The sequence below is a fragment of the Rattus norvegicus genome, chromosome 7 (assembly GCF_021556685.1).
Source record: "Rattus norvegicus strain SHRSP/BbbUtx chromosome 7, alternate assembly SHRSP_T2T, whole genome shotgun sequence".
Taxonomy (NCBI): Eukaryota; Metazoa; Chordata; class Mammalia; order Rodentia; family Muridae; genus Rattus; species Rattus norvegicus.
The window spans coordinates 120,936,751-120,950,096 of record NC_141540.1 but is presented as its reverse complement, the minus strand read 5'-3'; the positions used below and the strand labels follow the sequence as shown (position 1 = coordinate 120,950,096).

The following is a 13,346-nucleotide window of genomic DNA, read 5'->3' as shown; positions in this document are numbered from 1 at the left end:
GATGCACAGCGCCCGCAGACTCCCGGGGCTCATCGCACCTCTCTGTCGAGGGCCTGACAATTCTGGCATGAGGAGTTACAAGGAAAGTAGGAGGTGGCAGGGATCCTGGGCCTGCAGGATGAAAGGGGATAATATAAGATTGCTCTGCACCTCACTCGGCTTGGCACCAGCCAAGCATCCATGGGTCTCCCGCCAGGACTTCGGCGGAGAGGACAGGCCCCTTTAAGAGCCTTCGCGCGCCCCCGCCCGGCGAGCGCTCATTTTCCCTAGCAACCGCCCCGGGGGAGGGGGAGGTCCTGGCAACGGCGCTCAGGCCTGGAGCATCACGTGACGGCCCGCAGCTGGAACGCGAGCGCGCGCCCCGCCGAGCGCACGCCCGCCGGGGGCCTGAGCGCTGGGGCGCGTGCGCGAGCGGTGCAGCACCGGCCGCGGGAGCAGGGAGTATTATGGGCTGTGGGTGCCGCTGAGCAAGATGGAGCTGTCTGCAGTAGGCGAGCGGGTCTTCGCGGCCGAATCCATCATCAAACGCCGGATCCGAAAGGTGAGCCCTCCGCCCGGACTGCCCTGTGTCCCCCGCTGCCGTGTCGGAAACCTCGGGCCCTCCGGGCGCAGCGGTCCCGCTAGCCGGGTTCCCTCAGCCACCCCCGCGCCGCCGCCTCCTCCTCGCGTCCCTGCATCCTCCCCACCCCCACCCCCTATTTTTTTTTTCTGTTTTTCAGGGACGCATCGAGTACCTGGTGAAATGGAAAGGGTGGGCGATCAAGTGAGTGTCGTGGGGTCGGGGACAGGGAAGGCAGCAAGAAGACACCTTGGGCCTTGGATAGGGGTGCGTACTTGTGCCCTCGCTGTGTGCCTCTGCCCCTTGGGTTTTCATTTTGCTTTTCTGTACCCGTGACTCGGCAGGTACAGCACTTGGGAGCCAGAGGAGAACATTCTGGATTCGAGGCTCATCGCAGCCTTCGAGCAGAAGTGAGTTGGAGAAGCTGGCAGGCGCGGTGGGGCGCCGCGCAGGGAAGCGGGAAAGGCGGGCTGGGTCGGGGAGTGGGGCCCAGGAAAGGACTCTTTTTCATCCTTGGCGTTTCTTGACTGCAGGGAAAGGGAACGTGAGCTGTATGGGCCCAAGAAGAGGGGACCTAAACCCAAAACTTTCCTCCTAAAGGTAACCTGGCCCAGCCCCAACAGCCCCCTCTCGGGCCCCCAGCCAGGGCGCAGCACAGGGCCTGCAAGGGAGGGACAGATCCTTCGCTGCCTAGGCGGGCAGGCTTTTCCAGAGGGGCCCCAGCTGGGCAGGGGGTGGTTGTGAGTCCCTGACAAGTCCCTGGCATCAGGCCTCAGCCAACCCAGCCAGAGGGGCCTGGGAGTGGGGTAATCAAGGAAGAAGCCAGAAACTGGGGGTGGGGGATCTACTGTGCTCCAGGAAGCGGGTGAGTGAAGCAGGTGGGGCATACCCAGGAGAGAAGGTGACCCGGGAAGCTCTTTTTGCTAGCGATTCATCGCCTCCAGCCTTTAGTACACTGGCCTGTTTTGTGATTTAGAGTCTTGGAGCTATTAGGTATGGCTTACCTCCTGGCAAAACACCAGCCTCCCTTGCCCTCTAGCGCCCACCTCTCTTAGGGTGCATTCTGTGCCTTCTTCCTTAGTACTTGGGGGCCCAACTTGAATGTGACCTTAATTCCTTCAACCTGAGTTTGATCATCCACACTGAACTACCAGCTTTTGAGTCCTGACCATGTCTACCCCCATCCTGATATTTCTGGAGATTCCGATGAAGATGGGGTGGGGCATGGTGAACATAGCCTGTTTGGCAAGAAAGCGAAGAACTTCATGGGAAGCCATCTTGGAGAGTTAGGGGTGTTTTTGTTGTTGTTTTGATTTTTTTTGATGAGGAAGAACAGAGCCTGGGAAGAGAAAAGCAAGATGATCCGTGTGGTCCACTTAATGCAAGGCTGCTGGTGCCCTCCTCCCTTTAGTTTCCCTAAAGAACTAACGATGCCCCGGGTCTTCACACCAAATTTGGCACAGAAACACAGGAAGGGCTCCTTGGAGAAGAGACTGCAAGATGCAGAACCTCATAATCTCCAGTTTGTCCAAGAGCTCCAAGCTCAGTGGGGGCGGGGTGGACCAGTCCCGCTGTCTCGGCCCCTTCGGCAGCCAAAGGACTGGGTGTAAAGAGTTAGCCTTGGACCAAATGCAAACGTGGAAAAAAACGTTCGTTTCCGGAATCCTTTAGTCTTGTCCCCCTACTCTCCGCCTCTAGCCACAGTGCATCGTCAGGGATTAAAGCTGCAACCTTAACCCTGACGCTTGAGGGTGGGGAGGGGTGGGCGGAGCAGCTGGAAGACTGGTGGGCTATGTTGACAGCCTGTCGGCGCCCCTGGCGCGCCCTCTAGTGGTCCAAGGCGGTAATGATCTTGAGTATCGATTCTCAAAATGCCTTTTTGTTAAAAGTTGTAGTGTCTGGGTTGTTTTGGGGCCCAGGTGTGCCGAAACCTCTGCCCGAATTATCTCCTTTAATGTTCTCAGCATCCCAGTGGAGTCGATAGTACTAGTCCCCTTTCACAGATGAGTGAAGATGAACACATCTGTAGGAAACAAGGCTCAGAGATGCTAGTGCAGGGGGTGGAGCTGTGTAGCACCTTAATCCAGAATTTAGGAAGCAGCAGGACCTAGAGGGATGTTTGTAAAGGGATGGAGAGGTGGCTTAGGCTGGACCTGTTGCTTTGTGATTAAGAGGCAGTTCAGCAAAATACACTCAGCATTTTCTGCAAAGGGTAGTGCTGAGTGTCCTGGAGCCTTTTAAGAAGGCTGCCATATCCCCATTCCACACCCCGGAAAAGAAAACAGGTTAATAGCATATCCAGTACCACAGAGAGCTGGCAGCTGCGTCTAGATGCTATCTGCAATACTCCCCAAACCCTGGAGCCACCCGTCCTGTGAGCACAGTGAATGTGACCTGCGGTGATTTTGAAATTCACTAAGCAGACCCAGGTCCTACTGTCAAAAAACTCTCAACCCAAGGAGAATTACATCTCTTGTTTGTTTAATATGTGAGTGTGGGGGTGGGGGTGGGGGTGTGTGTGGTAGTTTGTCCCTGGTGCCCATGGAGGCCAGAAGTGGATCCTCAGAACCGGAGTTACAGGCCACTTGTGAGATGCCATGTGGGTGCTGGGAACTGAACCTGAGCCCTCTGGAAGAGCAGCCATTGCCTCTAATAGCTGAGCTTTCTGTCCAGCCCGAGAACCGTATCTTACACAGTACTGTTTAGACGTTGTAAAGTAAGAGATGTCTCTTACGGACATTTTGAAAGCATGTTTTAGGAAACGCTGGTTTCTCAGAAGCCTGGTGCCTGCCAAGTACTGGCTGCCTCCAGTTGTGTGGTCAGCAGGTGCTCTAAAGCTGTTCAAAGGAGAGCGCCGCCGAGGCGGGACTCACTGGGACAGCACAGAAAGGGAGTTGGCAGGTCCTTGTTTCTGAAGAGATTTCTTTTCTTTTTTTTCCCGGAGCTGGGGACCGAACCCAGGGCCTTGCGTTTGCTAGGCAAGCGCTCTACCACTGAGCCAAATCCCCAACCCGAAGATTCCTTAAGCTCCCCCATCCGTGTGCCTGGGAGGGGTGTAAGGGGCCCCTTGAAGAACGCAACAGACTGACAGGAGCGAGCTGTGTTTGGCTCAGTGCTGCCACCTAGTGTCAGCGAATGCGGCCAGGGATGCTCCAGCTTGATACAGAGCCAGGTAGTCTTGAGGTGTGCTTGTCCCTTGAGGATCTCGGGCTATCTGGTTCACCATAAGCCAGGAGACCCCTGACAGGTCATGATCTAGGTTTGTCAGGGGTGTACATGTTTTCTCTTTGTACTGATTAACAACTGATTGGGCACCCCCTTTCCCCCCACAACACAGATTCCTTCTGGGGGCCCCAACAGATTAACTATGGGAATGAGCTCCTCCCAGGTGCCGCTAAGGTCTCACAACTAGATTAAAGTGTCACAAACTAACCCCATGCTTTGTCCCACTGGAGCCAGAGTCGCTGTTAAAGTCGGGATTCTTGTCCTTCCCTACTTGGTCCTCAGCTGCAGCTGTCCACTCTTACCATTGAATCCTCTGAGCACTGGGGTGTCCCAACCTGGCCTCAGGAACTGCTAGGATTCTCTCCGTATCTGGGCGGGGTCTGGTCTCTCTGCACTACGGAAAGTCCTCACCTCTGCTAGGCAGCCTGTGTCTCTAGAAAGCTGCACCTCACAGAAGGGGGCAGCATCATTCAGAGGAGATTCTGAGCAGCTGGCCCTCATCCTTAGTGAAGGGAGGGCTAGCCATGGAGAAGTCAGTGTTGACTCTCTGTTCTGAGTCCTCTGGAAAGGGGCGAGCTGGGGTGGAACCTGGGCTGGTAGGGCCTTTCTGGGGTGGGGTTCTTGTGAAGCAGCAGCTGAACTGCTGTTGAGTTCTGGGGGTTCTCAGAGATCACACTTGCCTCTGCATCCAGAGGCAAATTGTCTTGTGCCCACCAGAGGCCTGGGCTGGCTTCTCACACTGGCTTCTGAATATAGGCTTTGGACTGCTGGTGCGAATGCACTTTGCCTAGGGTCAGGGTAGAGAGGGGCTGGTGCAAGGGTCTCTCAAAGTCATGGTCTTCTGTGGTCAGGGTGGATGGGACTGGGAACTAGGAAAAGGGAGGATCTTATTCTGCCACCAAGAATTAGCCCTTGGAAGAGTCCAATGCTTGCCTAGGATCCTTAATAGAGAAGAGGGTTCCTCACAAGGTCACTGTTGTTATTGCTGAGTCTGCAAGAATAGCCCTGTGGGAGGTGCGCTCGCTCGCGCTCTCTCTCTCGCTCGCTCCTGCTCTCTCTCTCTCTCTCTCTCTCTCTCTCTCTCTCTCTCTCTCGGGTAGTAAAAAGACCTTAAGAATTACCTGGCTCTTGAAGACAAGTTACACACCACCACCTCTCTGTACTGGTTTCCTGTTGGGTTTGGTTTTTAAGAGTATTATGTAACCCAGGCTATCCTCAAACATACTGTGTAGCTGAAGATAACCTTGAACTTATGATCCCCCTGCCTCCATTTACAGGTGTGCCCCACCCTGTCAGGCTTATTTGGTGCTGGGATGAAACCTGGGGCCCCGGGCATTCTAGGCAAACCTGAGCTGCACTCCCCAGACTTTCCTTTTCAGTCTGAAGTCATAAGTCACTGATTGTTCTGGGTACTCTTTCTGAACATGTACTGACGGAGCTCAGGGTTATCTGGCATAGGGGTGTCCCGGGACCGCGGGAAGTCTTGAGGTCCCACCCACGCCCCTTTGCCTGCAGGCCCGGGCCCAGGCGGAGGCCCTCCGCATCAGTGATGTGCATTTCTCTGTCAAGCCAAGCGCCAGCGCCTCCTCGCCCAAGCTGCACTCCAGCGCTGCGGTGCACCGGCTCAAGAAAGACATCCGCCGCTGCCACCGTATGTCCCGCCGCCCCCTGCCACGACCAGACCCACAAGGGGGTAACCCTGGCCTGCGCCCACCCATCTCGCCCTTTTCTGAGACCGTGCGCATCATCAACCGCAAGGTGAAGCCCCGGGAACCCAAGCGGAACCGCATCATCCTGAACCTGAAGGTGATTGACAAGGGCCCGGGAGGTGGCAGCACTGCCCAGGGCACCGGGGCACTGGCCCGCCCGAAAGTCCCCTCGCGGAACCGGGTCATTGGGAAGAGCAAGAAGTTCAGCGAGAGCATGCTCCGCACCCAGATCCGCCACATGAAGTTTGGCACCTTTGCACTCTACAAGCCCCCTCCCGCCCCTCTGGTGCCCTCTACTGCGGGCAAAGCTGACGTGGCCTCCTCGGGGCCTGGGCTGCTCCTGGCCACCCCAGCTGCTGCCCCCTTTGACGCACACAGCTCTAGCTCTTCCGGCTGCCCCTCACCCACACTGCAGTCCTCTGACCCAGATGATGCACCACCCAAGCTCCTCCCCGAGACCATAAGCCGATCTGCGTCCAACTGGCGAGAGTCAGAGGTGCTCGATCTGTCCATCCCTCCTGAGGCAGCTGCCACCGGCCAGCGGGTGCCTCCTGATGTCACTGCTGCTGCGGGCCAGGCGCTACACACAGTTCTGGAGGCCACAGGTACCGGCTCCTCCGAGCCTGAGGCTGGGGACTGGCGCCCCGAGATGTCGCCATGCTCCAATGTAGTCGTCACAGATGTCACCAGCAACCTCCTGACCGTGACCATCAAGGAATTCTGCAGCCCTGAGGATTTCGAGAAGGTGGCTGCTGGGGTGGCAGGTGCTACAGGGGGTGGGGGTGGCACTGGGCCAAGTAAGTGAGGAGCTTCCTCAAGGAGGGAGGCTTTGGGGGGCCTCCTTCCAGGAGTTGTACTTGTGCTCCCACCCTATCCCTGCCCTCAGACCCGTATGCCTGTGCTTTGCTTGCCTCGAACGGCTCAGTGTTGACCCAGGGATGGTGCTGGCAGTCCTGGACTTGGTCGGGGCCCTGGTAGGGCACAGGAAGGAAGCTCTGCTCCCTGGTGTCCCTGCCACTGTCCCTGATTGTGCAGGTGGGGCCCACTAGGTGGTTTCTGGGGAATCCCCAGAACTTGGGGTTCACCTATCCTATCCACACCCCACCCTGCCTCTCCTAGCTTGCTTCTTGCTCTGTGTGCAGTGTCTGGTCTCGGTGCTATCTTGGTATCTGCAGGGCCCCTAGGAGATCCCACCTAGGGCGGGCACAGTCTCTTAGTACCACCTGGCACTGAGTGAAGGATGAGGCCAAAATGGGTCCCTCCCTCGACACCATTGAGGGTGGTGGCAGCTGGGCCAGAGGTCCCCTCTCCTGCTTGCCTACATGTGGACCAGGCCCGTGCAGATCTCCTGCCCCACACACTGTCTCTATCCAAACCCCCCTTTGAAGGTGGAGGGGCTGGCAGACATGGCACCGAGCCACAGCCTCTGGGCATCTGAAAACCCCTTCCGTCTTCTACCAAAGGTGCTGCAAGGACCTGCTGTAGAGGCTTCTGGCCGTGCATGTGTTTGCCCCTGGCCCATTCTTGTGTAGATCCATGTGTGTGTTGGGTGCAGGGCCTTAGCTCTCCCTGCAACACCCTTTACGGTTCTCCTCAGAACAGGGTCGCTAAAGGCGTGGCCTCCGTTGCCTTAACCAGGCCTGGCACAGTCCAGTCTGTGGTTTGTCGTGGAAGCCACAGGCCTCTCCAATCCCAGGTTGCTGGGGGATGTGGAGCCCTCAGTCCCTTCTCGGGATGGTCCTCTTGAAGGTCAGACCTTCACTGCAGACATGGCGCAGTAGGGACTGTGGCAGAGGAGGAGCCCAGCTGCAGCCTCTTGTTGCAGATGTTTGTGGAGGAAAGAGGAGGCCCAGAGACCTCCCAGGGGTCTTCAGTTTCCCCCACTCCTCCCGTTTGCTTTTAACTGCTGAGGCTTCCTAACAGTCTGGCCTGTTGGAAGACTTCGGGTGCCTTGGGCAGCTTCTACCTGCCCTCTGCTGCTAGGGAACCGAGGCATCCATGCCAATGGCAGGCAGAGACCAAAGCCCCAGATTTAGGCAGAGAGGGGAGAGAGGGTAGAAGTGTCTGTGTTCAAAAGAGAGGGAGGTGCCCATCCCCAGGCAGCACTGGGAGTCCATTGGCCTACCCTTGGCCACTGCCTGGGAGTCACCTGGGTGTTGAATGGCATGTTCCTGTGTGTAGTCTGAGCTGGCTTCTGGTGTTCACAGCCTTTGGTACCTTGCTCAGAAGCATGGGAAGAGGCAGGACCACGTGATCTAAGGACAAGTATTCTGGTCTTTGGGGAAGCTACTTCTCCTTACCATTCCCCTGCCAGGGTCTGCAGCACAGCCCCAGCCCCCTTGCCCCAGGGTATAAAACAGGGGCTCTCACAGGGTTTGAGAGGGATACAGTCCGGTCCCACCCTGTCCTGTGTTAGCTCCCATACCGTCCAAGTGCCAATTGGCTTTTCCCCCAAATAAGGGCTGGTATTTCGCCTCTGTCCCCAGGGGCGATTTCCCCCTCCCCCTTCCCCAGGTGAGCCACCACCTGGGTGCCAGTTACAGGTGTTTGCAGAGACCATAGAAATGTGTTTTCCTGAGAGTCTGTGTCATTTGTGACCTTTTTTTGTAAAGAAGTTGTGTTTGCAGAGGCGATTTTATGACAGGAAAGTGAAAGAGTTAGTTTTGCAGAAAAAAAAGAAAAAAAAAGAAAAAAATTTTAAAAAGTAAAAAAAAAAGAAAGAAAAGAGAAAAATATTAAAAAAAAAACCATCATAGGACTCCTAAGAGTGCGAGGCTGGGGGGAGAAAGCTATTTAAGAAGAACGTATCAACGCAGCGATTGCACAGGTGAGGTGGCAATGTTGGGGTGGGGTGGAGGCCTGCGCTAGCCGGTGGGCTCCCTGGGATAGAAGGCACACAGAGGTGGTCACTGTCCTCCTTCCTTGACAGCAGGCAGGATGAGTCTGTTGTGACTTAGGAGCATGCTTCCACTTGCTTGGAAGGATGGCACCAGTCCTAAGGTAACTTGCAGGAAGCTCGGGGGACAGGCAGGTGGCGGTAGTGGGCCTCGGAGGGACCGACTCACTGTTGGTGCCTTTCCGCCGAAAGGCTTCCCCTCCGTGAGCTTTTGTCAGCTCTCTGGGTCACGTGGTTCCCAGCAGCTCCACCGACACTCTAACGACCCAGGCGCCTTTGAGCATCCCTGGTTAGGAGGAGGGATGCAGGCTTCAGAAAGTGGCTGACGGAGTAATCTCCTCGCTCATGCACAAGGCCTCAAGGTGCACGGACCCAGGGAAGATGTGGGCCCGCCAGCGAGCAGACCCCTTTCCTCTCCTGAATGGTCAGGAGCAGGAGGCCCAGAGGCTGCACAGACTCCTACACAGCCCTGCACCATCAGCCTACTGCAGGCCCCTCCCCCACCCCTGCTGCTTTTCATTTGCCTACTTACCAAGCAGAAGTTGCAGTCCCTGTTTGCTTTATTTTTGTATGTGAAATGACCCCCTCCCCCCTACAGGTCATGCCTTGTAAGCGCATCCTTCCCACCCACTTGTCAGGAAACAGGAGTGGGTGAGTTCTGCGTCTTGGGTTTTGAGACGGAGGGTTGGGACCCATCCCTCTTGTGGATCTTGCTCTGATCTCAGTCAGTCCCTCTGTGAAAGGGCTGGACAAGGCAGTGAGGCCTCAGCACGAAGCACTCTGGGGCTTCCAGCTGCCCAGCCTGAGCGAACCGAATGTGCCTCCCTCCCTGGCTTCAGTGGGAGCTGATGGGATGGAGGGCGTTGTCTCATTTCAAAGGAGGCTGAACTACTTCACGGGAGTCTGGCTGGCAACTTCAGAGCCCTGGCTGTCCTGGCTTTTAAAGGGAAAGGTGGGACTCTGGGGCTGGTGTAGGCTGGAGGGTTGTCCCTAGCAGACACTAGGTCAGTCAAGGATGGGCTGGCCTGGTCTCTGGGGACCTGAGAGGGCAAACTCACCCCTTCTTACTTTAATGGTTTGTTGGGTTTTTCTTGGTTTTTATGTTTCTTGTTTCTCTTTTTCTTCCTTTGTTTTGTTTTTTGCACTTCATGAATGGTGGAGCCCAGCCTGGTCAGCTCTACCCTTGGGTTCCAGTGCACTAGACCAAGGTAGCCTCTCTGGGGCTTCTATGGTTCAAGGACTCACTTTTTTAAAAGATAAGAGAAAATTTAAGGGTTTTAGTTTTGTTCTGTCTGCTTCTCTTCTTGGTTCAGAAAGCCTAGAGAGTGTGGTTACCCCCTTCTGACAGACATTTGAGAAACAAAAACAGGTACCTGGTCAGGTGGGGGCTCGGGACCCCACTTCCCAGCCTACAGTTCCCTCCGTCCTTAAAGGAGTCAGGGTTCCACTCCAGCTGATGCAGAGCACCAGTCATGTGATGGAACCAGAGGGTATGAAGGGGCCAAGTGGTGGGGGTCAGACGCTGGGCACCCCTGGGCTGAGGGGAGGAAGCAGGCATCTTTTTGTTGCTTTTAACTTAAAGACACAAAGGCCTAAAGAAATATGTATCTTATAATTTTTTTAATTTTTAAGAAGCTCATTTGATGAACTGCACGAATGGATTCTATATATATATATATATAATATACGTACATAGCTCTATATTTGGGGACGGGCACTGTCTCTTTTCTCTCGCATTTTAAAGATGAAGTGTCTTTGCCTTTGTCTGTGGTTCAACCATCCAGCTCCCAGCTGGCTAAACTTTGCCTCCAGTGGTTAACGGCAGGAACGTACTAAAGCTGGCCAACGGAGGAAGGGGCGGGGCCTCAGTCTGCCCTGCCCCCTGGGGAGGAGCTCCAGTGGGGAAGATAGCTTATTTTGGATGTGGGTTCGGTAGATCTGGGCCAGGGGAGGGCGGGCTCGTGCTGATCACTCTGTCTTGTACGTTTTGTTCTGCTGCTCTTCAATATTGTATCGATGCCAGGAAAGGGGGTGAAACCTCCTTCACCCCCAAATAAATTGTCACATTCCGAAGCTATATCCCAGCCCCCTGGGTGGGGCGTGCGCCTCATTTCTTCCGGTTCCCATGATGGCTTTCCTTTGACGTGTCACACTCTGGAGTTACGTCAGAGCCATGTCAGTCAGGGCACAGGAGATAAAGGCACTTGCTGTGAAACTTAGCAACCTGGGGTCAAGTCCCAGAACCTACATAAAAGGGAAAGAAGCATAACCACCTGTGCACACTTTTCTCTCCACACTCATGACATGACATGCTTACACATGCTTCATGCACAGGCAAGTACACACACAAACACACAGGGCTGGAGAGATGACCTGGAGTTATGAACACTCGCTGCTCTTGCAGAGGACCCAAGTTCCAGTCACAGCACTCATGCAGAGTGACTGTCAATCTCCTGTAATTCCAGCTTCGAACATCAGATGCCTCTGGCCTCCAAGGACACCTGCCCTCACATGCACGCATCCACGCACAGGTACACACACGTGTACCTTTTTAAAAAAATGTAATTCACAAGGGTACAGAGTTATCCATGAGGGTGGATGGTGTCAGCACTGGGCCAATCCTCAACCACTGCAAAGCCCTTCCACCCCCCACCCACAATGCACTGGAGGCCTTCAGCACACTTGCCCAGGAACACTGAGACCCGCTGCTCTTAGAAGTGTGGCTCTTGCCTGGTACGCACATGTCAGGAGTGGAAGGTCAAGGGTCAGCACCCACAGAGAGCAAGGGGTCCATGAGGCTGTCACTCTAGAGCCACACAAGTCTGAAGGAGCACATGGCTGCTTTTGCTGCTGGTCCCCACTTCTGAGTGGCATGAGCCATCCCTGAGGACCTGAGCAGGAAGCAGCCTTCAGCAGTGTCCTTGGTGAGCTGCGGGCTCTATGCAGTACGTTCTATGAACGTCTGTTGGTCAGGTGTGGGCAGTGTCACCACGCTCTCCTCTTCCCACCCCAGTATCATGTCTCCATGTCCAGTGACTCTCCACGTTGCCGCCTGTGTTCCCTAGCCTGTCCCTTTTAGCAGATCTGTGACCATGGACGACACATCTGTATTCCTGCCTACCTCCCAACAGGGGGTGTGCGAACTCTACAGACTGCGGTGGAGCTCAGTACCCTCAGCCTACAAAGTGTCCTCTCCCCCACCTCTTGTCACCCCACCCCAGTGCATGTCCTTCAAGACCGTTCCCATTGACCAAATGCCTGGCCATTCCACCTGTCCTCTGGGCTCTGTCCTGACTGCACCTGGCATTGTCCTGTGTGATGTCTTCTGACGCCTCCTCCTAGGATGGTTGCCTTTCTTGTCTGCTGGCAGCTAGAGCACGCTCTTGGCGCACTGCAGGCACACCTTAGCAAACTGTAACAGGACAGTGACGTTCTCCAACAGCTGAGAAGCAGATCTTGGCTGACCGTCAACGTTTTGGCTTGTGGCCAGCAAGACCAACAGGAGGGAGTCTCTGCCTAAGACTGGCCATGGAGATGAGGGCTGAAGAAACCAGGGTGAAAGGGAGAGAAAGACCTCACGGAAGCACTTGCGGCAGGGGGTGAGGCAGAGGAGTCCAGCCATGAAGGCTTGCTGGACCATTGTGTCATTTGCTTTGTGCCATGTGCCACCATCTCATCATCTTGAGAACCAACCTCACTGTTCCACTTCCAGGAAGCTCCCAGCAGGGGAGTTTTGTTTCTTGAACTGGACTCATGCAGCCCAGGCTAGCCTCAGAGTCACTAGGTAGCTAAGGGTAGCCTTGAACTCTTGATCCTCCCTGTTTTACCTCCCAAGTGCTGGAATTACAGCCATGCACCATGGAACTCACTCTAGGCCTCCAAATCTGAGACCCACTTGCCTCTGCTTTCTGAGTGCTGGATTAAGGTTTGTACCACTGATATTTTGTAACTCTTAGGAATTGCCTTAACCTGAATTGCTTACCATAAACCTAGGCCTGTGAGTTATATGCAGGAGCAGGGGACAGGGCCAGGTAGTTCATTTGCCTAAAATAACCCACCTCTCTAGATGGATCTGTTTGCAGAGTCCCAAGTTGTGGAGGATAGAGGCCAGAGGCCACAATTGCCTTTGGCAGGCAGGACAATAGTTAAAAGGTATTGTCCCTGTCACATGCGTCTGCTAAGCAGCTGTGACTCTATTGTTGAGGGATTAATGAGTGACTCCCCCATCTCTTGGGGAGATGAAGGTCTGGTTGACCTGGCTGGGTCATGGGCCAGCACCGTGAGCTGAGAGTAAGCCTACCCTACAGCTGATTTCCCATCTTGTGTATAGGCCTGGCCCATTCTCTTCCTCAAGGTCAGGGCTAGGGTAAGGTCAGTGACTAGATGAAACTCAGACTTGGGTCAGAGTGAGAGGTGGGATTGATCCGGGTGAGAATAGCCATTTGTCTGCAAGACTGATTTGTTGATTTTGAAAAGCTGTTGGACTGTGTGAAGCAATGGTCAGAGAAGCTTCGTCAGAATGCCACGCCCCTCGTCCCAGGCCAGATGAGGATCCTGTGATGCAGTTCTTCATCCCAATGCTGGCCTCCATGAGGACACGCTTCAGAAGGTCCCATAGCCTGCAGAGATGGGGCACACAACACCTGCTCTTCAATGATGTGTCATAGAGGGAGTGACAGGGGAGAGAGCCTATGTCCTGGCCTCCTGAATCCCAGGCAAGCTGAGTACCTATAAGGAAAGACATGAGCCCAGCAGAGTCTTGGGGTGTGTGTGTGTGTGTGTGTGTGTGAGAGAGAGAGAGAGAGACAGACAGACAGACAGACAGACAGACAGAGACAGAGAGACAGAGACATGGCCACTCTAGGGTGAGATTTGAAGTGACCTGTGTAAGGATGAGGAGACTTGGGCACGGAAGGTAACAGGACCAGAAGAAGTAGCTAGAGTCCCGGATGTTTGG

At 55.0% G+C, this 13,346-nt stretch overlaps 1 protein-coding gene across 3 annotated transcripts; it reads left to right on the top strand.

Moving 5' to 3' along the window:
- Positions 1-446: 446 nt before the first annotated feature.
- Positions 447-10,466, top strand: Cbx6 (chromobox 6). Of its 3 annotated transcripts, none has more exons than NM_001012119.2 (5): positions 447-541; positions 720-763; positions 904-969; positions 1,093-1,159; positions 5,354-10,466. In NM_001012119.2, exons 1-5 carry the CDS (start codon positions 473-475, stop codon positions 6,296-6,298), a joined length of 1,191 nt encoding a protein of 396 aa, NP_001012119.2. In that variant the 5' UTR covers positions 447-472; the 3' UTR covers positions 6,299-10,466. The 3 variants fall into 3 exon arrangements, with proteins under 3 accessions (NP_001012119.2, NP_001387975.1, XP_087413578.1); NM_001401046.1 differs by having other exon boundaries at positions 5,300-10,466; XM_087557452.1 differs by having other exon boundaries at positions 5,062-10,466.
- Positions 10,467-13,346: the final 2,880 nt, after the last annotated feature.